The sequence below is a fragment of the Chlorocebus sabaeus genome, chromosome 14, assembly GCF_047675955.1.
Source record: "Chlorocebus sabaeus isolate Y175 chromosome 14, mChlSab1.0.hap1, whole genome shotgun sequence".
Taxonomy (NCBI): Eukaryota; Metazoa; Chordata; class Mammalia; order Primates; family Cercopithecidae; genus Chlorocebus; species Chlorocebus sabaeus.
Window position 1 is genome coordinate 55211268 of NC_132917.1, and position 26003 is coordinate 55237270.

General features: G+C 36.1%; 1 protein-coding gene across 13 annotated transcripts in view; it reads right to left on the bottom strand.

Annotated features, from left to right (window-relative positions):
• Positions 1-1733: 1733 nt before the first annotated feature.
• Positions 1734-26003, bottom strand: part of CCDC88A (coiled-coil domain containing 88A) — a 129485-nt gene continuing 105215 nt past the window's right edge. For 4 of the 13 annotated variants that reach the window (XM_007970580.3, XM_007970577.3, XM_038006953.2 and 1 more), the window contains 10 exons: positions 22698-22790; positions 22344-22558; positions 16545-16628; positions 15353-15553; positions 14691-14762; positions 13311-13391; positions 9848-10113; positions 9188-9647; positions 5299-5398; positions 1734-4774 (listed from right to left, as the gene is read on the bottom strand). In XM_007970580.3, coding sequence (XP_007968771.1) covers positions 5334-5398; positions 9188-9647; positions 9848-10113; positions 13311-13391; positions 14691-14762; positions 15353-15553; positions 16545-16628; positions 22344-22558; positions 22698-22790 — 1537 coding nt within the window. In that variant the 3' untranslated portion in view covers positions 1734-4774; positions 5299-5333. Of the gene's footprint in view, positions 4775-5298; positions 5399-8546; positions 9648-9847; positions 10114-13310; positions 13392-14690; positions 14763-15352; positions 15554-16544; positions 16629-22343; positions 22559-22697; positions 22791-26003 lie in introns of those variants that run through there. The other 9 variants (XM_007970582.3, XM_073023004.1, XM_038006955.2 and 6 more) reach the window with 6 other exon arrangements.

Genomic DNA, 26003 nt, shown 5'->3' on the forward strand with positions numbered 1-26003 from the left:
CCGGCTACTGTAGTCCCGGCTACTTGACAGGCTGAAGTGGGAGGATTACCAGGAAGTCCAGGCTGCAGTGAGCAGTGATCCTGCCACTACACTCCAGCCAGAGTGACAGGGTAAAACCCTGTCCCCCACCCCCAAAACAAGGATGTGTTTAGTCTTTGTTCAGAGGTTGGTACATACAATTAGCCAGGCGTAGTGGCGCGTCCCTGTGATCCCAGCTACTTGGGACGCTAAGACAGCAGAACTGAAAGAAATGTGAACATACCTGTCCAAGTTTCTTCTGTCCTCCAGTCTATACTAAAGTTTTGCTCGTCCCCTTTCAGTTTTTTTGTTTTTGTTTTTGTTTTTTTTTAAGACAGAGTCTTGCTCTGTTGCCAGGCTGGAGTGCAATGGCGCGATCTCAGTTCACTGCAACCTCCGCCTCCCGGGTTCAAGTGATTCTCCTGCCTTAGCCTCCTGAGTAGCTGGGACTACCGGCGTGCGCCACCACACCCAGCTAATTTTTGTACTTTTAGTACAGACGGGGTTTCACCATGTTGGCCAGGATGGTCTCGATCTCTTGACCACATGTTCTGCCTGCGTCGGCCTCCCAAAGTGCTGGGGTTACAGGCATGAGCCACCATGCCCAGCCTACTCATCCCCTTTCAGTTATGGCATTTGAGACAATATAAAATTTCAGGAAAATCTGGAGTCATCTGTTATATAAAAGCTAGCTCTAAAACAGAAAAGTTGACATTTTTAAAATCTCACTTAAATGTAAACAAAATCCTTCATTAGTGGAGGGAGGATCTGATGTAGGCTATTCCTGTTCTTGTTTGGTCATGAAAATTCTAGTATTTCCTTCTAGTACAACCAAATGGGATGGTCTTTTGTTTCAGTTTTTTTCTTTTTTTTTTTTTTTTTCTGAAATGGGATATTCTTAAAAGAACCACATTTTCCTAAGTTTGATCACTCAAAAAGTAGTTTCCATCTGGTAGAAATATTGTACTTAATCTGTACCAAGTTGTGTTACTAAAAGGCAAAATAAAAGGACTTTATTCTAAGGTTCCTCTTAGTTTTTACATACTCTGTATTCTATCTCTAACACAAAGTAGCTGTTTTAAGTTGCTCTGCATATGAAATGAAGGTACTAATGAATACACATAAATTAAGTACGTTAGGTGTTTGGTCTAATTGCCCTCCCCACTTTATGGTTAAAACAGGCCCAGAAAAACTGACTTGCCCAAGGATGAGGCCAGTTGCTTTGTCTCCTAAAGTCTAAGTGAAAATGAGAGATTTATTTGTGCAATCTATTAGATCACATTTAAACCTATTTTGGGACTGATAAAACTGACAGACGCTCTTTCTCTCCAAACCCCTAATACTTATCACAAAATGTTATGACAGAATCAACTAAACAAGGTCATCGGTTATGTCTGACAATAGTTCTCTAGGGAAAACGGAAAGAAATAAAATAACACTTGGTTAAAATGATATCATTTTTAAATGATTACTAACCCGTTGTTACAAAAATCACCTCTTGGTTTTATTTCTTTTTATATTAGTTTGATACGTGAATGTTAGTCCAACTTAATTTTTGAAGGAGTACCAAAATGAAAAATGTTTTTTAAAAAACAAACAGCGGTATCTCTTGTCATGAGTTGGATGCCTGTGACTGACATCAGGTATTGCCAAGTAATAAACATTTTGCCATTCAATTCTAAATCCCTTATTAGTTTTAAAGGAAATGTTACAGCTTTTATATTATTTGATTTGGTATTTAATAACAGTTATAAGTACAATGGTAGACACTGAAAAAGAAAACCCTTAATAGAAAAGAAAAAGACAATTTAAAATCAGATTTTGTTGAAGGGTGTTATAAGTGCAACTTTATCCATATGCATTCCTTTTAAGGCATTTTCATTGTCCAAATATCTCAACATGTACATCAAGGTTTATATTATAAAATGGGCTCCTTTTGTATTCATTCAAGACTTAAAGAAAAAATACATCTCAGGACTAAGTGTAGCTGAAAAGAAAAACACAAAAATTCACCACTCACAAAAAGTAACTTAAAATACAAAAGTCATTTAGCATACATTATTACTCCCCATTGTAATTCCAGATTTGGTACAGTATCTTTTTCATTTCCTGACATAAACCATTAAGACAGCACAGGCTGTAGTACTTCATTGGGAGGTGGCTACAATTCTATAATATGCACAGTGATTTTAAAATAGGCTTTTAGCATGCCTTGCATGAAAGGTGCTACATACAAACCTGTTTTGTGAACTCTTTAGTAACCACCAATTAAAAAATTTGGATGAAAGCATTTCCACATGGACAGATCTGAAGCATATTATTGGAGCTCTGAACCAAAACTATTACCCTGTATATTGATTCTGCAGTTTCCTTGGGGGTTTAGGTGTTGATTTAGAATAGAGCCAGATAATTTAAAGCATGTCAGGCCCCAGTTAAAATGGCTCCAATTAGTTTCCAGTTGACTTTATTATTGTTTGGCAGAAGTTTAAGGGAGAAGAGTGGCTTCCTACAAAGTTTGCTTCTCAAGGTATATTGAAGAAAGTAAAATATTCATGTGGTTACTCTTATCTAGTCTTTTCTTGAAATGGTATGAAAAAAGTGTGATGAATATAATTGAGATTATTCATATTTTTGTAGTCTCAATGTGTTCCCTTGGTTGTCTCTTTAATTGTCCCTTCTCAGGGTCAGCCTACTCAGATTCAGTACTTTACAGGCTGTTTTTCAGCATTTTCTGCTTGAAGCACTAATGCACTTAACGCAGCATGTTCTCTATTTTAAGATATTAGTGTTCTGGAGAGGTCAAGCTGTGATGTCATTCGCCCTCATTGGGCTACCTCACCACTCATTAAATTTCAGCTTTTCAGTAATTGTTCTGGGATGTGTTCTAGTTGTGCAAATTAGATGCTAGCTAATATAAATCTAAGTTACCCACTTACTGTATTTAGCCATAACATAATTTCTGTTTACTTTTATCCACCTAAAAATGAATATACATTTTTTGACATGCAAGTGTCTCTAGACTGCTCTGACACCTATTACCAATGTGCTACTTGAATCCAGGGAGTTATGACAGAGAGCGATGTTTCAAAGTCTACAGAATAGGTTTTAAATATTTCTGTTGTGCATTATTTGTATGTTAGTAAGAATCCTTTGTATTTACATTTACATAGCACCTTTCATCCAAGAGTTTCAAAATGATTTAATGTTAACAGCATTTGGTGGTAAAACCTAAGTTATCGGTGGCATTGAAGTATGTAAGTAAGTTCAAGTTCTCTTAAGTTCCATTTCAATTGAAACATGCTCTTTTTTATTGATGGTCTTTTGGAAAGTAGACTGTGAACACAACATTGCTACTGGCCTATGAAAGAGAGAGAGAGAGAAAGAGAGACAGAGGGAGAGAGACTTTTCTCATGGTTACTGGGTTAGTGATGAAACCCACAACTCATAAACCACACACTACGGAATATGGAATTATTCCAAAAAGTTCTTTAGAGCTGGTAATGAAAGCCTAAGAAGTACACTGTTAAAATTTTAAAAAGTCAGTATCTTTCTCATTTCAGACCTTGAAGATTACTCTGATATTGATGTTAAATAATGAATTTGCATTAATATCAATGCATTTTTTGATTTCATAAGAAAATAAAACTGTGATATAAAATTGGAACTACTAAAAAAATTGATGTTTCCTGGGTTAACTAAATCTATTTTTTTGTGCTTCTTCCAAATGTTTAAAGGTAACAAATGCATACAAATATTTCAAAAGTACCAGTAACAATTATCAACTTTAATGTAATATTATAAAGGAGAAAAAAAGTCATTAATAAATGATAGCCTTAATTATAAATGAGTTTCTGGCAAAATGCAGATCATAGTAAGTTATTTACATTCTTTTTGCCATAAGAAAACTTCTTAAGCAACAGTCAGCTCTCAAGTTAAAAAAATGCACACACATACATAACCCAATACCAAAGAAAAGAAATGAGTTAAAGCACAACAGCTTTATCTTGGGAATGCCATTTGCTGGAAAACCATCTTACTAAAAAAAGTTTCAGAAAAACACTCTTTACCATGGATTAACGCATGTATGCTTAGTGTTGCTTAATGGGAAATATGTAAAGATTAATATCACTATAAATTTTTTATAACTCCTATTTCGTTATGGATTTTTCAGATTTATCTTATAAACTGAATTTCTTTTGCATCAAAATAATTGGCTTTAAGAAAAAAAAGTACCAACACATGCAGTCTGCTAACCAAATAAGGCTCTGACATGCCAAAACAACTTTCTCTGTATCTTGCTATATAGTACATTCCACAAAATACTACAGCATTTAATTTAGGTTTACACAACTAAATATAAATGGCTAGATTTTGGCTAACATTTAGCAGAAGCATTAAGCAAACATGGATAAATTCATAAAACAAATGATGAAAAAAGCAGATTGTTCTTGGAGTACTTCTTTAAACACTTAACCTTAAAACACTTGGTCCTTAGCGAGAGAACGTCCTTTATTCAGTAGATCTTAACAGTACAAGGTATAGTAAGTCCTAAAACCTTTAAAAAATTTTGGCAGTTGAATCCAGTAGTGCTCCTTGATTCAAGGAATGAAGGTTTGTATTTCTTGCCTGCTCTATTCACGAAGGACTGTTAAAAGTCTCCTTAAAGATTTTTAAAAATGATTCCTATAGTTGCTAGGTGTCTTGTTACTTCAGAAATAAAGGCTTCATACTGAGAAACTGAAGGACACTTTTCTCTCTGTATTTAGTTGGAAGGTAGAAAGAAGAAAGAAAATATAAGAAAAGCTTGAAGAGAGATACAAAATACAGAGCAGCCACTATAAGAACAGCATGCACCAGATATTTCTATAAGAATGAGAATGACAGAAAATCAGAGATAATTTTTGAGTGGCTCATCATAGAATAGGCATTTAGTTTATTCTCATTAATTTTCAAGAAAACTGTGGGGAAGTTGTATTCCTACCACAAAAGGCTTCAAACTAAAAAAGTAATTCCTAGAACATAATTCACTAGTAAAATTAAATTTAAAGTGAGAAAAAGACTTAAAAAAAAAACAAAAAAAAAAAAACTTGTTCCTTGCGCTGACAAGTAAAAACCTATGGCAGCTAACTAATCTTGCTTCACTAGTAAGTAGAACAGAAAGTCAATGAATTAAGCAAGCAATATTTACATCTGTTAATGCAATGTGCTCGTTTCACACTTAATTTGGTTAGTTTGTATAAATGAGACTAATCTCATTTACATGTTAAGCAGGAAACTCACCACTTGGCCCACATGTCATGTAGTGGGTAATAGAATTAGGAGCTTTGTTGCTCCCTAGACCTGCTTTTTGAATTTCTGCTTTCTTGTACTTTGTCCACATCTGCAGGAGAAAAGCATTTCATATTATTTAGTCAAAGATGAAACAAAATACAATTCAGAAGATAAGAAATGCACTTTCACTGAGTAGGGCAAGGAGAAGGAATCTGTAACTGTCTGGGAAAATTATTAATCACATAGGCATCTCAATACTTAAAGATTGATTTTTATATTTTAAAGCTGTAAGTAATATTCCTAGGAAAGCTATAATTTTTTTAAAAACTATGACAATTACATTTTCCCCCCTCTTAGTGCCAGATAGCCTTACTATGTTTATTTACTAAATGGTCACCTATAGTTTTAAACATAATCTTGCATGCAGTAGCAAAACCATCTGGAATGAAATATTTGTATTATTTACTAAGAAAACCAGGGCTTGATGCATATTTTATAGGCAAATAATGTTCCTCCTTACATTGGTTATAACTAAAATTGCTTTGGTCAAACGGGATGCCGTGCATAAGAATATGTTTAAAATTTCTAGAAAGGTAGGCCAGGAATACTGAAAGCTATCCAGCTTCATCATTAATAAAATTAGGATATTGAATCTTCGAATAGTTTTACAAATAATCCTTTGGAAAACTGGAGGTGTCTTAGAGAAAATAAGTGCAACTGCTCAATTGAGTCAGAGTTGCTTCACTTTCACTTTAAATGAAATTAGTTTTTTAAAATTTGGGGCATCCATGTAAGATTTCACTTACAGAAAGTATTGTTTTTCTTAAATGTTTGGGACACATTGGTTCCATATGATTTCTAAGGTATTTCCACCACTAAAAATTTGATTCCAAATGTTATGATAAAACATTGTGCAGTCGCGGTGGCTCACGCCTGTAATCCCAGGACTTTGGGAAGCAGGTCAGGAGTTGGAGATTAGCCTGGCCAACATGGTGAAACTCCATCTCTGCTAAAAATACAAAAATTTGCCGGGCGTCGTGGCATGCTCCTGTAATCCCAGTTGCTCGGGAGGCTGAGGCGGGAGAATCGCCTGAACCCAGGAGGCAGAGGTTTCAGTGAGCTGATATCATACCACTGTACTCCAGCCTAGGCAACAGAGTGAGATTCCATCTTGAAAAAAAAAAAAAAAAAGGAACTAGTGTTGTTTTGGGGAAATTTTATGACGCCACAGCAGGTGATGATTTCTGAAGTCTAGACTGTATTTTCCAACAGTCCTCAGGACACATGGACATGATACATATTTCTCTTACATGCACAGTGTATTTTTTTTTTTTTGAAAACATGCTGCATATATACATATAGCTATTTGGGTAGTAAATAGTTCTTTCCTATAGGTCTAATTTTGTAAAATAATCACATAATTTTAATATCATGGCATGTGATTTTTCAATGAATTTTGAATTAATAAATATATTTTAAAGTGTTATGGTCAGAATTATGATATCTAAACAGTTGAAATAGCTGTGAAATAATCTGACTCAGTGTGGAAAAGAAATAACACTAATTATAACATTTGTGTCATATATTGCCCCCATTTAATTTCAGCTATGTTTACCATTAAGTTTTATTACTGGCTTATGAAAAAGCAAAAGGGAAAATATTAGCGCCAAATACATTTGAAATGTTAGACTGACCGGGAGGTAACTGACAATAAAATAGAAGGATGCAAAAGTATATTAGGTGGTACTAAAATATGACAATCCTTTGATTGTGTTCATTTGATTACCTGCACCAGAACCATTTTTTTCTTTTTTCTGTAATAGCTATCAGAAAAAAAGTATGATTATAAAGGAGACAAATTTCATTAGGCAAATATTCTCTACATATTTTTTCTTTGGTCCAGTTAATAACAACTTAATACAATAACAACAAGTATAATATAATTTCATCCCCACATGGTCACATTTCAAGGCGTTCCTTCCAGGTGCCAGGCTGAGTCATTATCAGTAATATATAGGCTAAATCCAAATGGCAAAAAACATTCCAGAGAGAACGCTAACATGTATTCCTCTGGAAGTAAACGGATCAGGGTTATGGGTTTTTTTGTTTTTAGCAATTTTGGGAGTTAGAGATTCAAATTTAGCTAATTTGCTTTAAAAGTGCTGTGAACACAAAAATAAAACTTCTTTGCACTGGAGTCAAAGTTAACAAATATTTTCTCTCTCTCTTTTTTTTTAAGCTAAAGAGTTTGTATTCATTCTTAGTTCTAAAATTTGTTCTACTAGAAACATACTTGTTTAAGTGGTTACAAGATCTAATTTTACATTTTAGTGTGATTATTCATTTTTAAAAATTGTTTTAAGGACATACGTGTATAATTTAATAATAGATTAATTATAGAAGTAACAATTTTTACCACTTTGTAAACTTGCTACCCTTTTTGATTAGAAGTAAAAATACAGATTTCCAACACAATCAGTATAATTTGGTTTATTTCTCTTTGACTCTATATAAAAAAAAAGAACTAGAAAAACTATTGTATTAACTGATTTCAAGTATAGAAGCCATCTTGAAAAAAAGACAGTTACTTAAGCTCTTGTATTTATCAGATGAAGAAAAGTGCAGAGAAGAAACAATAAATACAAATGTTCCTAGTCACTGTGTAAATCACATTTAAATTTGATGGGGTTTTCTAAGAATAACACTAAGTTTATAAGTATTAACAATCTTTTAAATCTGAAAAGTGTTTTATAAATATGGGTATTAGTTACTATTTGTTATATAAGGTATTGAATTATTAACTCTTTCTTTAAAACAGGACAGATGGCCTAATTAAATGACAAAAGAAAACATCTTTTTACATTTTCCCTCCCGATATTGTACATGTACAATATAAAGTACACATTCTGGAAGAAAAAAAGGAGTGAGAGGAAGAGCAAGTGAGGGGTGGGAAGAGGAGAAAGGGAGGGAGAAAATGAACTTTTTTTTCCAGAAGCAACAAAGCAAATATGACTTGAAAATGTCTTCTTGGTAAGACAGCATGCAACTGTTTTAACATGCTTCTGGATATCAAAGTAACAATCTTATCAGGCAACAAAAAATGTGAAGGAGGAGCATGTATGGTTAAGGTTTTTAAAGGCATGCAGCAAATGGACAAAGCAATTAATATTTCATGCAGACTTTGGTGTGGTTACACATTCACATTAATATACATGCCATCATGTACAGCTGAACACTGTGCAACAATTTTAAATAAAAAATATAAACCTAGCCAAATGATATTTTGTTAACAGAAACTTTTCAAACAATATTAGAGAAGTAGTGTATATCAAATAACATCAATATATTATATTGTGCAGTTTTGATCATATACAACCATATTCATACCAAACAGTTTGATTATCCTCAGAAACCAACAATGCAGCTTCTGTGTCATCAGGACAGAGGCATGCAGGAGTGACAAGATAGTTGCTATTTATAGAAAACTGTAGGTTACTGTTACTAGGGTTCTGATGATCAGAAAACTGTTCATTTTCTTTCTGTGCAGGTTTATCCAAAGAGGCAGAAGCCTGGTCAGTTATTCTGGTGACTGGCCTAGGAGGTAACCCACTTATGTTACTAACTAATTCTGTATTGAGGGATAAGAACGGCTGAGATGAATGGGCCACAGTAAATGGCCCTATGCTATCTTTTGCCAACATTCCGAATGCATCACTAGGCATCTTAATAGTGGCAAAAGTTTGGTTTAGAAAATGTGACCTTTCTGTTCTTGAATTTCTAGCCCGCACATATAGAGACTCAGGCATGTCTATAGCTAAATCATTTTGGGCACAAGAACCTATAGTATGTGTTGGGCTGTCAAGTATATCAGAGGACCACTGGTGTAAATGGTACTCACTAGATGCTGCAGTAGTGTTGCTGTCAGCAGCAGCTGGTGATGAATCAACTGATATAGGCAGTCTACTGTCCTTGGTCAAAAAATCATGGATGCTTGTCCTTCGTGTAGTTCCTTCGGCAGTTGAGATCACGCTGCTTGCACGAGGTAAAGTGGCATAAGGGTTACTATCTTTTGATTGTCGTGACAGAGAAGATTCTTTTACTAATTTTATCTTTCCTTGAGTGCCTGGTGTAGGTTTTCCTGCAGAACTAATGAAGTAGGTATCTTCAGTTTTTCGAGGACCAGGTCTCAAAAACTCAGGCTTAGTTGTCCATCTATCATAGAAGTCCCCTGGGGTTTTTCCACTTACTGACCTGGCCAGACCACAGCTAACTGGTTTGTCTTTTCCCAAAAAGTCAGAAGAGACAGATAGACTTTTCATTACTTCATCTAAAAGATTTTCTTGACTTGAGGACTTTATCTGTTTTAAAAAAAATTCAAAGCAGATTAGTGAATATAGTACCATGTTTTTACTTTCCTGATTTAGCAGACTGTACAATATATAATTGTGGGTATCTCTTAATACACCTTAACTTAAAAAAAAAAAGGCTCTGAAGTTCAATTATAGAAATTTAACTTGTGGTGTTCATCTAAATTAAGGTCATCATAGATAAAACTAACCTGTATTGAGGTAAGCTTATTGCTTTCTTCCAAAAACTGTTGTAGAGTAACAACTTCACTTCCAGGGGAACCAGTTTTGATTTTGTGATGTCGACTCTCCAGTGTTTCAGATATTTTGTGTTGGAGCACTGGACTTGATCTGGTCTGTCTTTTCAAGTACTGAATTGGACTGCTACCACTGCTGGACCAAGCCTCATGGTCATGAAGCAGGCTAAATTCTCCACTGCTGTGGCTTTGTGGCCTGCTTTGGTTATTAACTGCACCTGCTTTTGGAGTAAATGGGGTGTTGAGATTTCAATAATAGAAATGAGATTAATACTTTATGAGTAATAACATTTGTTGACTGTGAGCTAATTATATGAACAGCCAAATTTACTTTCAAGCTTTATTTAGAAATGCTTAGTAAACAATGTTAATCTTTTATCAGTGTAACAATTGTCTGCCATAGCCTGCTTCCTTATTTTGTCAAACTGACAACTATTGTAAACTCCACAAGGGCAAAGATATGCTTTTACTACCACACACAGAGCCTAAACAGAGCCTCATACAAAGCATTCAATACATTTGATGAGTAAATGAATGAATAAATAAATAAGTGAATAATACATTTTTTTTAAAAGTTAGGTTCAAATAGTTATAAAATGCCTCACAGGCCAGGCGCAGTAGCTCATGCCTGTAATCCCAGCACTTTGGGAGGCTGAAGCAGGCGGATCACGAGGTCAGGAGTTGGAGACCAGCCTGGCCAATATGGTGAAACCCCGCCTCTATTAAAAATACAAAAAATTAGCCAGGTGTGGTGGTACACGCCTGTAGTCCCACCTACTCAGGAGGCTGGGGCAGGAGAATCGCTTGATCCTGGAAGGCGGAGGTTGCAGTGAACAGAGATCGCACCACTGCACTCTGGCCTGAGACTGTCTCAAAAATAAATAAATAAATAAAAGTAAATAAAATAAAATGCCTCACAATTTAGGATAAGAACATGATTAGATGAAATATATATATATATATACACACACACACACACACGCACACACATTTTTTTTTTTTTTTTTTTTTGAGATGGGATCTCACTCTTTTGCCCATGCTGGAATGCAGTGGCACGATCACAGCTCACTACAACCTCCGCCTCCTGGGTTCAAGTGATTTTCTTGCCTCTGCCTCCCAAGTGGCTGGGATTACAGGCATGCACCACCATGCCAGGCTAATTTTTGTATTTTAGTAGAGACGGGGTTTCACCATGTTGGCCAGGTTGGTCTCTTAACTCCTGACCTCAAGTGATCTGCCCACCTCGGCCTCCCAAAGTGCTGGGCTTACAGGCATGAGCCACCATACCTGGCTCATTAGGTGAATTTTATATTATTTCAGTATGTTAAGACCAAAAACTGTTCTAAATGCAGAAAATTCTAATTTAATTCTTTGCTTATCTAAGAAGTCCTCATTACTACTTGAAGGCTTCTCTGTTCATCCTACATGAATAACTTTAAACATTTAAAAAAATTTAAATAGCATACATATAAGAAAAGTTAAATAAAGACATGAAGCAATTACTTACAACATTTCAGTAAAAGTATAAAATCAAATATGTAGTGCTTTATTCTTTTTTAAAAGTCTTGATCATCTTGCTGTCCACTGTTGATATGGTACCTATATAACCTTAAAAGACTCAGTTGACATTAGCAACTATATAAAATGCAAATTAGCTAGTTCTAGAATAAAACTCCCTCAAATCTTAGTGTTCCTTAAGAGTACTGATTTGATCACTAACAAACTGTACATCAAAACAGAAAATGCAACTTTCCATGGTTTCCCAGTCACAGAGAGTAAAGTGGGCCACGAAAGAATTTGGCTCAAGTTATGTAACATTTTACAAAAGTAAGAGTTTCTTAAATTTTCAAATCAGAAAAAAAATCATATTTTCAGACTACATTTTTCTACTGGATGTAAAAACATTTTTAATTAAATAATTTATTTCTTTTAAGGCTAGTCAAATGAAGTAGTGGGAGTGGGGAAGGAACAAACAAATCTGAAAAACATGATAAAAATTTTTTAAAAATCTCACCTCAAAATTAGGTATTTCAGATCACTGTACTAATGTCATAGCATTAACTGATAAAATAAAATTACAACTGAGACAAAATGATTTTATAATACAAAAAGGAACAAAACAAATGCATTCTTTGTAACCTGACAATTCTGGAGTACAGAGAATAACTATGATATGTTGGTTAAATAATTCAGAGGCTGGATGAGGTGACTCACTTGAGCTCAGGAGTTCGAGACAAGCCTGGGCAACATGGCAGAAACCCTGTCTCTAACAAAAATACAAAAAAACTAGCTGCGCATGGTGGCATGGGTCTCTGTAGTCCCAGTTACTCGGGAGGCTGAGGTGGTAGGATCGCTTGAGTCTGGGAGGTGGAAGTTGCAATGATTTGAGATAGTACCACTGCACTCTAAGCCTGGGTGACACAGTGAGAACCCATCTCAAAAAAAAAAAAAAGAAAAGAAAACCTTCTGGGCCAGGCGTGGTGGCTCACACCTGTAATCCCAGCGCTTTGGGAGGCTGAGGCAGGTGGATCACCTGAGGTCAGGAGTTCAAGACCAGCCTTGTCAGCATGGTGAAACCCTGTCTCCACTAAAAATACAAAAAATTAGCTGGGTGTGGTGGTGGTTGGCACCTGTAGTTCCAGCTACTTGGGAGGCTGAGACAGGAGAATGGCTTGAACCTGGAAGGTGGAGGTTTACAGTGAGCTGAGATCACACCACTGCACTCCAGCCTAGGCGACACAGTAAGACTCCGTCTCAAAACAAACAAACAACTTCCAGAATCTTAGTAGACAGAATATCTTTGAGGAAAAAGTTATCAGTCAAGGTTTCCAGACATTTACTTAAATACCTCACCTTGGAATGCATATTTAAACATTAAGAAAACAAATCTTGAAATAATTCCTTACATGAGCCAAATGCATTCATATAGTTCCTGTTTTATACACACACACACACACACACACACACACACACACACACAAATAGTTGTTTCTCAAATTAAACACAAAATCCATCCCTTATTTTGTGGATAAATTAAGTCAAACATATTTCTAAAATATGAGTAATGTGAGTTCAATGTCCATGCATCACAAGAAAATGAAGGACAATCATTTTCACGTCAAAGAAAAAATGTCAGTAAAATAAGGACCTATAGATAATTTTGAAGTACAAATATTACCATAAGACTTTTATCTGTGAAGATGAAAAACTGAAACTAAATAACTGCTCCTGTTTTTACATTTGTATACATTGAAATACATTTGTATTACAATGTGAAAAGTATAAAATGTTCCAAACAACTATGTTCCAAACATAGATGATTTGGATTTCATGCTTTACCCCAGAAACTTCATCCCATCTCCCACCTTTAAATACTGGAAATGGATGGAGTGCATTAATAAATTTACCTACAGCATACCTTTGACTTCATGTAGTGAAGCATTATTATTGCTATTGCTAGTGGATGTTCTGCCACTATCAAGGCTGGCTGGTCTTGAAGCTAAATGAAAAAACCAGGAGACGGTGTGATAAAACTTCTAGCTGATGATGCTGATGAGCTTTTACATTCTGATTACAGAATGCTTTGAGGAAGCAATCATGCATACTTTCACAAGATGAGCATGCCCACAGATTAGAAAGCAAATTTCCAGATAGTTCATTGAGACATGTTAGAACAGGACACTTCTGAAACAATAGTTGAGATTCAAAGAGGAGGATAAAGTGCCTATTTAGATTTGAAAATGAGTTCTAAATGGATATGCCAGGAGTGTTTTAGTTGAATAGAATGACATATCCCCCCAGATCCCCCAAAATGCTACTGATTGGGTCACTTACAAAAGATCAGACAAGGAACTCTGCACATTGCAGAGATGTCAAGAAGAGGAGGAATACAAGCATCTATACAGTTAATGTCCTGTATTCCTATCTGTAACAAGGGAAACAACTGTATAGTTAACACTACCCTATGCTAACTCTTAAAACCCTGCTTACATTAAAATTCCTTTAACATGTTATCCACTTATTGCTAATAGTTTGTAATCCCAGCTACTTGCGAGACTGGGATTTTCTAGACAGAAATGGAAAAATCTGAAATACTCAACATTGCCCAAAAATTGGTTTCTTTTTGAGTCAGAGTCTCGCTCTGTCACCCAGGCTGGAGTGCAATGGCACAATCTTGGCTCACTGCAACCTCTGCCTCCTGGGTTCAAGCGATTCTCCTGCCTCAGCCTCCCAAGTAGCTGGGATTACAGGTGCCTGCCACCACACCTTACTAATTTTTGTATCTGTAGTAGAGATGGGGTTTCTCCACGTTGGCCAGGCTGGTCTTGAACTCCTGACCTCAGGTGATCTGCATGCCTCTGCCTCCCAAAGTGCTGGGATTACAGGCGTGAGCCACTGCCCCTGGCCCAAAAATTGGTTTCTTAAAGTTCATCCTTTAAAACAAACATTTTTAATATTTTAAACTAGTATTTTAAATTGGCATTTTAAACCAATGGCAAAATACAACTCTTATAACTTTAACCTTATACAAAAATGGTAACAAAATTACCTTTGAAGACTGTGCAGGCATACTTTATAAATGACCTTGACTAAAATAGAGAATATTTAGATGAAGCAATTATCTTAAAAGAGGCAGAAGGGAGTATTAGGTTTGAAGAAATGGTAGAGGTAACTAAGAGATGCAGGATAGAGAAAACATGCTTGCTGGCAATGCCACATTCACCTATTAAGTGCAAGAGTCCTAGCATTCCCATTCTGTATTTAATGTGTACTCTCTAAATAAAGTTCATTATCTTACCATGAACTCTTGATCCCGTACTAGAATCATCACTAACACCTTGTGGACTTATGTCTTCAAAGGACGTAGTATCTATATAAAATAGCAAAATGGATATAAAGATATTTTTGCAATAAAAAACCATTAAAAAATTTTATTTACACAGAATATGGAAATTGTTTTTCAATCATGTATAATACAGCTTGACTTAACATATTTCATAGACTCAACCAGAAACTGGAACTAGGAATAAGAAAAATGGCAACTCTAATTTTGACTTGCTTAGGGAAAACACCAAAAGCAATGAAACAATCTCCCCTCTGACCCTGCAAAGCAAAACAAGAGCCTGGGTGGTTCTAGGTAGTTCTGTTGGAAGTTGTAGTGCTTTTAGTTTTTAGAAAACTAGCATTGCCTTCTTTTATCACTCTTTACCTGGTTTACTTCTCCTTTTCTTGTGAACTCATTAGCTGTTTATTATGAAAGGAGGCCTGGAAAAGATTTTAGTTATTTGTATAATGTTTAAAATTTTTTTAATGATTTGAAAGTTCCTCCAAATCCAATACAAATCATGTTTTGATAATTATTTCAGGTTGTTGCTTTTTAAAAAGTACACAGGGAAAAGTCAAATTAAAATTCTTGTTGCCAACAGTGACACCACAGTGCAAATAGCAGACGGCCTATACCTTTATTATTAACCAACTGCTTGGATCTGAAGCCTGCAGAAGAGTTGACAGTTGAAAAGTTGATGGCTGTAGTAGAGAAGGCCATAGCTCCCAATTCTTTTCTCCTTTTACCCGTTGAAATATCATCAGGAACCTCCAAATTCTCAGTACTACCTGTCCACTGTCCTGCTAGGACCATGGACTGCACCAGGTCATTCATGGCTGGGATGCAAATGAAAGCAAATGAATCAGCATGGTTAATGTATTTGTTTGTATTTCTATTTTGTAGTATAAATACTGTGGTTTTTGTCTATGAATTAATGCAAATGGACATTAAAAAATTATAACCAAATGTTCATTTAAATTATGACATGCATTCAGCTGAATGAAATGAGTAGGCCAAAGGCTGATACATTTAAATAAATACTTTTATCCCACCTCCACCCCCTTTAAAAGACAGAGAAAGGAATTTTACTAAGTACGACTGCCATGCTATTGCGCAGCAATGTGCTAAAACTTTAATTAGCAGCCTTCACAATGTGGTTTTGTGGTGACAAAAATGGAATAGATAAAGGTAAGATGAAGAGCAGTTCTTATATAGCATCATTATTGAAAATGAAAGTCCTTGGTCAGAGCAGGTTACTGAAGAAATTACTCATTTTATGACTCAATAAGTATACCATTCAATAAAAACCTGAAAGAGATGATATCCAAAGTGACAGACACTTAATGTGATTATGTAATTACCCATGCCACATAAAAAAAGAAAATCCAGAATATTATTATTTAAAGAATGACAAGCATTTTCAAGGGTTTTTGGCCATTTTATTTATTTAATTAATCTGGTTCATTAAAGGAAATTAATTTCTAATACTAAAAGTTTTGTTATATTCTCCTTAAGCAAACTTCTTTGGGAAAAAAATCTCTATGGCATAAAGAGGGTTTTTTTCTGCCAATTTTTAGAAAGCACTGGAAATTCACGAGTAAGTTACATGTATGACTAGAAATATGCATGTATATGTATAAGTGGACATATACATAATACAAATTCAGTGCCACTTGAAAAAAAAATTCTTCCAGCTCCTTATATTAGAGGAAGACTGACCTCTGCAAAATAAGGAAATTGGCACAGTCCAGAGAAAGGTTAGTGAAAAATTAGTAATGAAAGCCAGTGTAGTCAGTTGAAAGAAGCTGAACTGTCATAAAGTCTTACACATGGAACGACGGTAGCAGGCCTTCATTTTGTCTTTATCCTTCGGTCTGTTCCTCAAAAAGGGCAGTCTTTTCAGTGCAACCACTTTAATGTCAGAGCATGAGGAAAAACAGAAACAGGGAAATGAAAGAAAAAAGGGAGAAGAACAGATGGGAGTTAAATGTTGAAATTAAGGACAGAAATGAATGTTTGAGTTTTAGCTATGTATGCTATATTAAGGCTATTATTCTCATGCTGCTGAGTGATAATGAAATATGAAATATGTACTCTGATATTTTAAAATACTTGGAAAAGCACTGAAGACAATGATGAGGAACATATACTTTTTTTTTTTTTTTTTTTGAGACGGAGTTTCACTCTTGTTGCCCAGGCTGGAGTGCAATGGCGCGATCTTGGCTCACCGCAACCTCCGCCTGCGATTCTCCTGCCTCAGCCTCCCTAGTAGCTGGAATTACAGGCATGCGCCACCATGCCCGGCTAATTTTGTATTTTTAGTAGAGACGGGGTTTCTCCATGTTGGTCAGGCTGGTCTCGAACTCCCGACCTCAGGTGATCCACCCACCTCTGCCTCCCAAAGTGCTGGGATTACAGGCGTGAGCCACCACGCCCAGCCTGAGGAACATATACTTTTAAAGTTTGGATTGGTTACAGTCCTACAAAAACAGGAACTGACTAGAATTATTTATGCAGGGATCAATTTTCCTAGTTAAGTTGTAAAGGTAAACCTTTAAAATGAAGGCTATTGGTGGTTCACAGAGTCTACATGATGAAAATGTACAAGGCTTTTGAAGTCTCTATTTTAGCTACTTTAACTTTTTAAACATTAGTTAAAATATTTATTTTGGAAAACAAAAATAACTTAGGAAAATGCACCTTCTACCACAGTATTTTATTATTATAAAGCAACAAAAATTAGGGTGCCCAGGAGATGTTTAAAACAATCTTAAAAAATGGGCATGGTGACTTCTGCCTGTAATCCCAGCATTTTGGGAGGCCAAGGCAGGAGGATCGCTTGAGCCTAGGAGTTCAAGACCAGCCTGGGCAACAGAGCGAGAACCCATCTCTACAAAAAATTAGCCATGTGGTGGTGAGCACCAGCTGTTCTGGAGGGTGAGGCAGGAGGATCGCTTGAGCCCAGGAGTTCAAGGTTGTAGTGAGCTATGATCACGCCACTGCACTCCAGCCTGGGTGACAGAGGAGACCCTCTCTCAAAACAAAACAAAACAAAAACACTCGAAAAAACCTTTCATTAGTTTATTACACCTTAATAAAGAAAATAAATTCCTTCTTGGTTTAAACTGGATTCTGATGCATTATTTAGCAGCACCACTGAGATAAACATTCTTTTGACCAAAGTATTTCTAAAGATTAAATAAACAATCACATTAAGTTCATTTTACAAAACATTGGTTGAGGGAAAGAAGGGAAAAAAAGAGTATTCAGATAGTAGAAATAAGCATTAGCAATAAGCTCCAATAAACCTAAAAAATAAGGAGGTACCCCAAAGCAAGAAAAAACGAGAGAAAAGTATAACATTTTTTAGATATTTTGAAGAGCTTTTGAAGGAATTTGATCTTGTGAATAAAAGGATTATCACTAAAATATAGGAGTCATTAGAACAAAAATAAAAACGTTCACTAGAGTCACTAAGCATTCTTAAGCCACATTTTAGTAATATTTAACTATAAAAAATTATTGTATCTTTTTAGAAATGTAATTTAGGAATTAGGAAAAACAATTTGCATAAAGACCTAAAACATATTATACACTGTCTATTTAATAACTACATTCTTTCTCAGTGTTTGCTGTCATCGTGTAAATAATCAAAGTTCTTTTGACAAACTGACAAGTATCATTCATTAAAGAGAGTGCAATGGACATATAGCTCTTTAACCTGTTTGACTGCTATTAGGAGCAGTCATGATTCACTTAAGCTTTTAGTTTGACCTATTTCTTTTCAAGCTTAGTAAACACAGCTGTTTTCAATGATTAAAAAGAAATGAACTGAAAGCAATATAAAAATGGACACTTAGATAAAACAAAGCTGAGTGGTTGCAGCATGCATATGTTTTCTTGTTTACTTTTAAGTTATTTCTTTTTCTGTTTTTAATTTTTTTTCTAAGGACTGCTTTACTGACAGATACTCTTCCAAAACGAACAATATAAAAGGAGTTTTATATTTGTCAGGAAGAAATGATTCTTCTTATAGTAATGAGTTTGTACATATACAATGTTCATTTCCCAAAGCATACCGAAATTAAGGGAACATTAGTATTTGTTGGGTTTGGGGTTTATTTTAAAAATTCTAAAACTGAACAATTGTAGGAAAGGAGAATATCACTTCCTTCTGATTCTTATTCTGGATGTTTCAGCAGAGAATATGAAATGATGACAGATTTATACTTAAAACAGACAAGATGACTTCAAAAAAGACTTTTGTGCCTTTCTTGTGTATGCTTATATCTGAACTGACATTTCTTTCCTTTAAAGCCAGGCACAGTGGTTCATGCCTGTAATCCCAGCACTTTGGGAGACCAAGGCTGGAGGTTCGCTTGAGGCCAGGAGTTTGAGACCAGTCTGGGCATAATAAGTGAGACCCTGTCTCTAAAAAACAATTAAATAAAATAACAATTGCCAGTGCAGTGCTGTTTTCCTGTAGTCCCAGCTATTTGGGAGGATGACGCTGAAGCAGGAGGATCCCTTGAATCCAGAAGTTCAAGACTGCGGTGAGCTATCATTATACCACTGCACTCCACCTTGCGCAACAGAGTAAGACCCCATCTCTTAAAAAAAAATCTTCCTTAAAAAAAAAAATTAAGTATACCTATTACCATTTCTTTTTTTTTGAGATGGAGTCTCGCTCCTGTCGTGCAGGCTGGAGCGCAGTGGCACAGGGTTGGGGGTGCAATGGCACGATCTTGGCTCACTGCAACCTCCACCTCCTGGGTTCAAGCGATTCTTTTGCCTCAGCCTCCTGAGTAGCTGGGACTACAGGAGCACACCACAATGCCTAGCTAATTTTTGTATTTTTAGTAGAGGTGGGGTTTTACCATGTCGGCCAGGATGGTCTCGATCTCTTGACCTTGTAATCTGCCCGCCTCAACCTCCCAAAGTGTTGGAATTACAGGCATGAGCCATCACGCCCGGCCCCATTTCTTATTAAGATGTCAGATATTTTATATCCAAAAATAACAGATAAAATTAACTTATCTGCCACCTTTTAAAGAAAACTTGATCTCTCTAAAACAGTGATTACTTGGAGGATTTATGTAGATTTACTTGGTGGACAAAACCAGACAGCAAAAGACCCAGGGTAACCATAATTTTATGTGGGGATATAGAATTATAAAACTGCTTTCTTGAGACATATATGTGTATATATATATATACACATACACACATACACATATGTATATATACACACACATATGTACATATATATACGTGTGTGTGTTTATATATAGATACACATACACACAAATGTACATGTGTATGACTTTTTCTGTTGCTCACCTATGGATTCTACTTTTTAGACTGCTATACTTGCATTCTGAAATATATCCCATAATTTTATTTTATTTTTTTGAGACGAGGTCTCGCTCTGTCACCCAGGCTGGAGTGCGGTGGTGCAATATTGGCTTACTGCAATCTTCACCTCCTAGGTTCAAGCGATTCTCCTGCCTCAGCCTCCTGAGTAGCTGGTGCATGCCACCATGCCGGACTAATTTTGGATTTTTAGAAGAGATGAGGTTGTCACCATGTTCGCCAGACTGGTCCTCAACTCCTGACCTCAAGTGATCTACCTGCCTCAGCCTCCCAAAGTGCTGGGATTACAGGCGTGAGTCATTGCGCCCGTCCTATAGCCCATAATTAATGCCTAATATCCTATACCCTAAAATACTATGTTTTCAGAGATAATTCACCTGAGGCCAAAACACTGTGAATAGTTTTTTGAGTGTTTTGAGAACTGCCCATTTGGAGAGTCTACCTCTGGGAGAAGCAGCAGTTGCATTTACCTGCTATTTCAAAAGAATGGAGTGTGTGTGTGTATGTGTGTGTGCTCAATTAGTGACATTGGCGATAGTGTGAGAGGATTAAAAGTATCCTGTTCACATATTTTGTAAGAACTTTGATAGTAGTCAACTTCTTAAGACATCTTTAAAAAAATTTTCTCATTTTCTTGGAATATACTTCCAAAGCTTTTACTTTGCTTTTACTGTTTAAGCATACTAGTAATGAAATTAAAAGGTTATAATTGTATGGCGCATATTATAATGTGTACTTCTACATTTGTAATAAAAAATTACATCACAAGTTTATATACAAATGTTTATCTCTTCAACTTTTTTTTTTTTTTTTTTTTTTTTGAGACAGAGTTTCACTCTTGTTGCCTAGGCTGGAATGCAATGGCACAATCTCAGCCTCAGTCTCCGCCTCCCGGGTTCAAACGATTCTCCTAACTCAGCCTCCCGAGTAGCTGGGATTACAGGCATGCGCCACCACGCCCGACTAATTTTGCATTTTTAGTAGAGACAGGTTTCTCCATGTTGGTCAGGCTGGTCTCCAACTCTGACCTCAGGTGATCCGCCCACCTCGGCCACCCAAAGTGCTGGGATTACAGGTATGAGCCACTGTGCCCGGCCTAATTTTTTTAAATAATAGAGACAGTGTCTCACTATGTTGCCCAGGCTGGTCTTGAACTCCTGGCCTCATGTGATCCTCCTGCTTTGGCCTCCCAAAGTGCTGGGATTACGTGCGTGAGCCACTGTGACTGGCCCCCACGTCTCTATTTTATTTTTATTTTGAGATGGAGTCTTGCTCTGTCACCCAGGCTGGAGTGCAGTGTGCAATCTTGACCCACTGCAACCTTCGCCTCCCAGGTTCAAGTGATTCTCCTGCTTCAACCTCCTGAGTAGCTGGGATTATAGGTGCAGAACACTACACCAGGCTAATTTTGTATTTTCTTTCCTAATTTTGTTTTTGAGACGGAGTTTCACTCTTGTTGCCCAGGCTGGAGTGCAATGGTGCAATCTCGGCCTCAGCCTCCCAAGTAGCTGGGATTACAGGCATAAGCCACCACGCCTGGCTAATTTTGTATTTTTAGTAGAGACGGGGTTTCTCCATGTTGGTCAAGCTGGTCTCGAACTCCCGACCTCAGGTGATCCACCCACCTTAGCCCCCCAAACTGCTGGGATTACAGGTGTGAGCCACCGTGCCCGCCAGCACCTCTCTATTTTAGTAGATCCCTTACCAAGCAATCCTTCAATAATTTTCTTAACCTTCTGTAATTTCTAAATCATTGAATAACACCCCTTCAAATTCATACCTATTTTTGCTTCCCCAAATGTAACTGTGTTCCAATGTGACACCATCAAAGTATATGAGCAGAAACTTCATTATAAAATGCCTTATTATTCTGATTAAGTTATACATAATTATGAAAATGACATCTCATATTTCTCACTTGCTCCTTGCAACTGTTCTGTGAAGTATGAAGCAAAGGTAAAAGGCTTGCCCATATTAACAGAAATAGCAAGTGGCAGAGGTATTCCAGCTCTTATTTCAACTTTCTTTCTGCAATATTTTACCCCTCTGGCCAAATGATAGTATATCTGTGTATGATTTACCTCAGAAAATTGTGTGGCTGTATAATAATGCAGTACACAATTAATTTTATAATATGAAATTAAAAATAAATGCCACTCATCAGACTATTCCCCCAAAGGACTATTGAAGTTTTAAAAAATCTTTAGAAAGGATTCTAAATCAATACTATGTTTAAAGAGTTTAAGCACTCACTGCTGCTCTTCTTGGTCCCCAAGGTCTGGCCATCTTCTAAAGAGTTTGAACCTACTGAAGAACTATCTTGACTGTCTTGATGAGGGAGCTGAAGAAATCCTTCACTGGAGTCTGAGCGGGTAGGTGTTAATGTTAGAGATTTCTGGCGTTCCCGATTAATATCTTTCTTAGACTTTATCAATTTTCTCATTTTTAGAGTAATCCAGTTGCCTCTCCTAACAGAATTTTAAAAATTATTATCAGTTTAAAATTCAACATACAAATCCTTCACAAAATTAGAAGTCATCACAATATTAGAAATAACGTACAGTGTTTTTTTCAAAACAAGAATTCATAAAATTTGGTTAATGGTACCTTCTAGGAGGAGATGGGTCATAAAATTTGTATTGATCCATAATTTTCTCTTCTAATTTCTCCTTCTGACGTCTTAATTCATTTAACTTATCACTATAAAAATAAAAATTACCTTTTAGGACAGGCATCATATTTTGTAAAGCTATGAATATTAAATTATTTTGTGACTGTGATCTAACTTCTCCCCAAAACATAAAAAAATACAGATACCATGGTTGGCAACTAAGATTTTATCAGGTAGTTAACAATGGGAATTTTTCCATGTTTCTCCTTTTTTAAAAATTTACAACTTTTTTTTTCCTTTTTGGAAGAAAGGTGATCTATTACAATTTATATTAGCAAAAAATAAAAATATTTGGATAGTTTGCTTATAATTATAGATATAATGACTAATCCTGCAAACACATGTTCATGCAAATAGATTTTTTTCTTTTCGGCAGAATTACTTAGGCTTGTTTTACTTGTAGAGAATCATTTCCTGACTCCAGCAATGCATGAGTCATCACATCCTAGTCTCATTTTTATATTCTCAGTAGTATTTACTATATAAACATCAAAGATCACCAAAATAATGTCTCTAAGAAAACCCCACAATGCTAAAGAATACTATTTACTTAAGAAACATTAGTGATCATTTACAATGAGGAAGGCATGAGATATATATGAAGATGAATAATAAATAGCTTTGTTTATAATATAGGAGAAAGAAAATATATCCATAAATATAACATATAATATCGTGTGTATGCATATATATATATACACACACACACACACACACACAAATATATATATGTAAAATGACTATATAATCCAAGGAAGTAGCAGTACCAAAATAAAAATACTGTGCAAGTACAACAGGAAGGTAAATATATCCATCTTAGATCATGAAATAAATCCCCATGAAGAAAAAGGCCATTATTAGATAGGTTGAAAAGGAAAGATAAGAATGCTAAATTATATGTTGGTGTAGTGTAGGAAGTTAAAAAAATGCTAAGTTATGTTTAGCTTGAACGTTATAGGCTGAGACGAAGTAGTGAGGGAGAGTTTTGGTTTTAGATTCTGCTCAGTAGGAAATCAGAAGTATTCCAACTTTCATTACAAAGTGGTAAGAAATCTTTGTTTAAAGTACTTTAACCCAATGATGGAATAGGATATATCAGAAAGATTGGAGATAAGGCAGGGTGCAGTGGCTCAGGCCTATAATTCCAGTGCTTTGGGAGGTGGAGGCAGGTGGATCACTTGAGCTCAGGAGTTTGAGACCAGCCTGGCCAATGTGGCAAAACCCTGTTTTTACAAAAAATACAAAAATTAGCAGTGTGCGGCAGTGTTTGCCTGTAGTCCCCGCTACTCGGGAGGCTGAGGCAGGAGAATCGCCTGAACTCGGGAGGGGGAGTTTGCAATGAGCTGAGATTGCGCTACTGCACTCCAGCCCGGCTGACAGAGCAAGCCCAGAAAAAAAAAAAAAAAGGACTGGAGATAAGAAAACATTCAGGAAGCTAATGGGGTAGTCTATTGGAGAGGGAAGGCTGAATTACAGTGGTGGAGACTAGGAAGAACTAACTTGAGAGATTCTGTAGAAGATGCCTTGTGAACAGATATTGCCAACAGTTATACCACGGCACAAACAGCACACAGCCTACATTTATTATTCACCAACTGCTTGGATCTGAGGCCCGCAGAAGAGTTGACGTTTGAAAAGTTGTAAACAAGGCCATAGTTCCCAGTTGGTTTTTCCTTTTACTGGTTGAAATATCATTAACAACCTCCAAAATCTCAGTACTACCTGTCCACTGCCATCCTGCTAGGACCATATGACAGAGGCATTTAGCTAGAAATGTCTGACATGCAAGATGGGTATTTGTAATTTAAATTCAGTAAGTCATAATAGATAAAAATCTTTGGAAGTCAACTATTTAGACACAAGCACTTTCACCTGGAAATGTATTAGTCACCAACGGTCAGAATAGTTAAGACAACAAAGCTTTGGATAATGCCTCTGCTTAAGGGGCAGGAGACTCAAATGTCAAAAGTTTTATATATACTCAAAGCTTCCTAACCTAAAACAAGGCTTCTTTTGAAAGCAAGTAAAGGAATATATACCCCAGAAAGGACTAAAAGGACTAAAGGTGGAGTCCAAGGTGTCCAGCCACAAATGTGAAATTTCTTTGAGGTTTTACATTTACTTTGAAAGTTTATACAATTTCTGCCTTTGTTCCATGATACACCTGTGTATTAATAAAGAAATAATGTTCCCTGCCTGAAATTTTTTGGTAAGACTGGTGCTTCAGAAAAATGTATGATGTATCCTGGTTTCACATGTGCCCTGGCTATTTATGTACATCAAGTCTGAAAGGCACAGACATACTACTTCATGTACTCCTTGAATAATCTGGAAAGTAAGTGTCATCTCTATTTTAGAGAAGAAACTAATGATCAAAGAAATGAAGTGATTTGTCTATGGTCACATAGCTAGTGAGTGGATGAATTGGGACATAAATTAGAAGCTGTCTGATTTCAACATCTGTGCTATTTCTATTATACTGTGGTGCTTCTCATTTGTGGAGCAAAGAGATCTATTGAGTAAAGATGAATCATTGTGTAGTAATACAAAGACTACCCACTGGGCCGCACAGGCCCAAATCTGAGTGTTAATAGATTGTTTAATTCTCTGGAGACACAATTTACCAATAATTAAGCCTTGCCAATTCTCTTTCACACGTCTTGCAGCCTGATCTCAACTCCTTTGTATGGCATAGAACAACCTTTGTAAACTGGGTCCTGACTGTTTAGCCACTTCTCTATTGCACCACTCCTTTCCTCAGTTTTGCTCCAGAAAGAACAATTAATTTTTAGGTCCTATGCCACACCACAACATACTTTCATCACACCTCCATGACTTTGTATTGCAGCTCTCCTGGGCTGGTATGCCTCCTCAAGCAAACTCCTATTGAATCCATAAGTCTCTGCTCAAGTCTCATCTTTGGAAAGTTCACCTTGCCTCTCCCAGACTAAGATACTCCTGCCCTATATGTGCTGTTTCTATGGCCTCCTGCATATACTTCCATTATAGAATTACTGTATTTAAATGTTTATTTGTATTTCTCACTTTATATTACTAATTTCTTAAGAGCAAGATTCATGTGTTTTCATGATAGTATTTCTGATTATTAGGAGAGTGCCTGGAATATAAGCACTCAAAAATATTTGTTGAAATAATAATGTTGAAAATCAATAAAAATTAGCATGAATTTTCTCTGCCACTGGGTATGGCAATGATAAAATCATGAGTAACATATTTCAGAG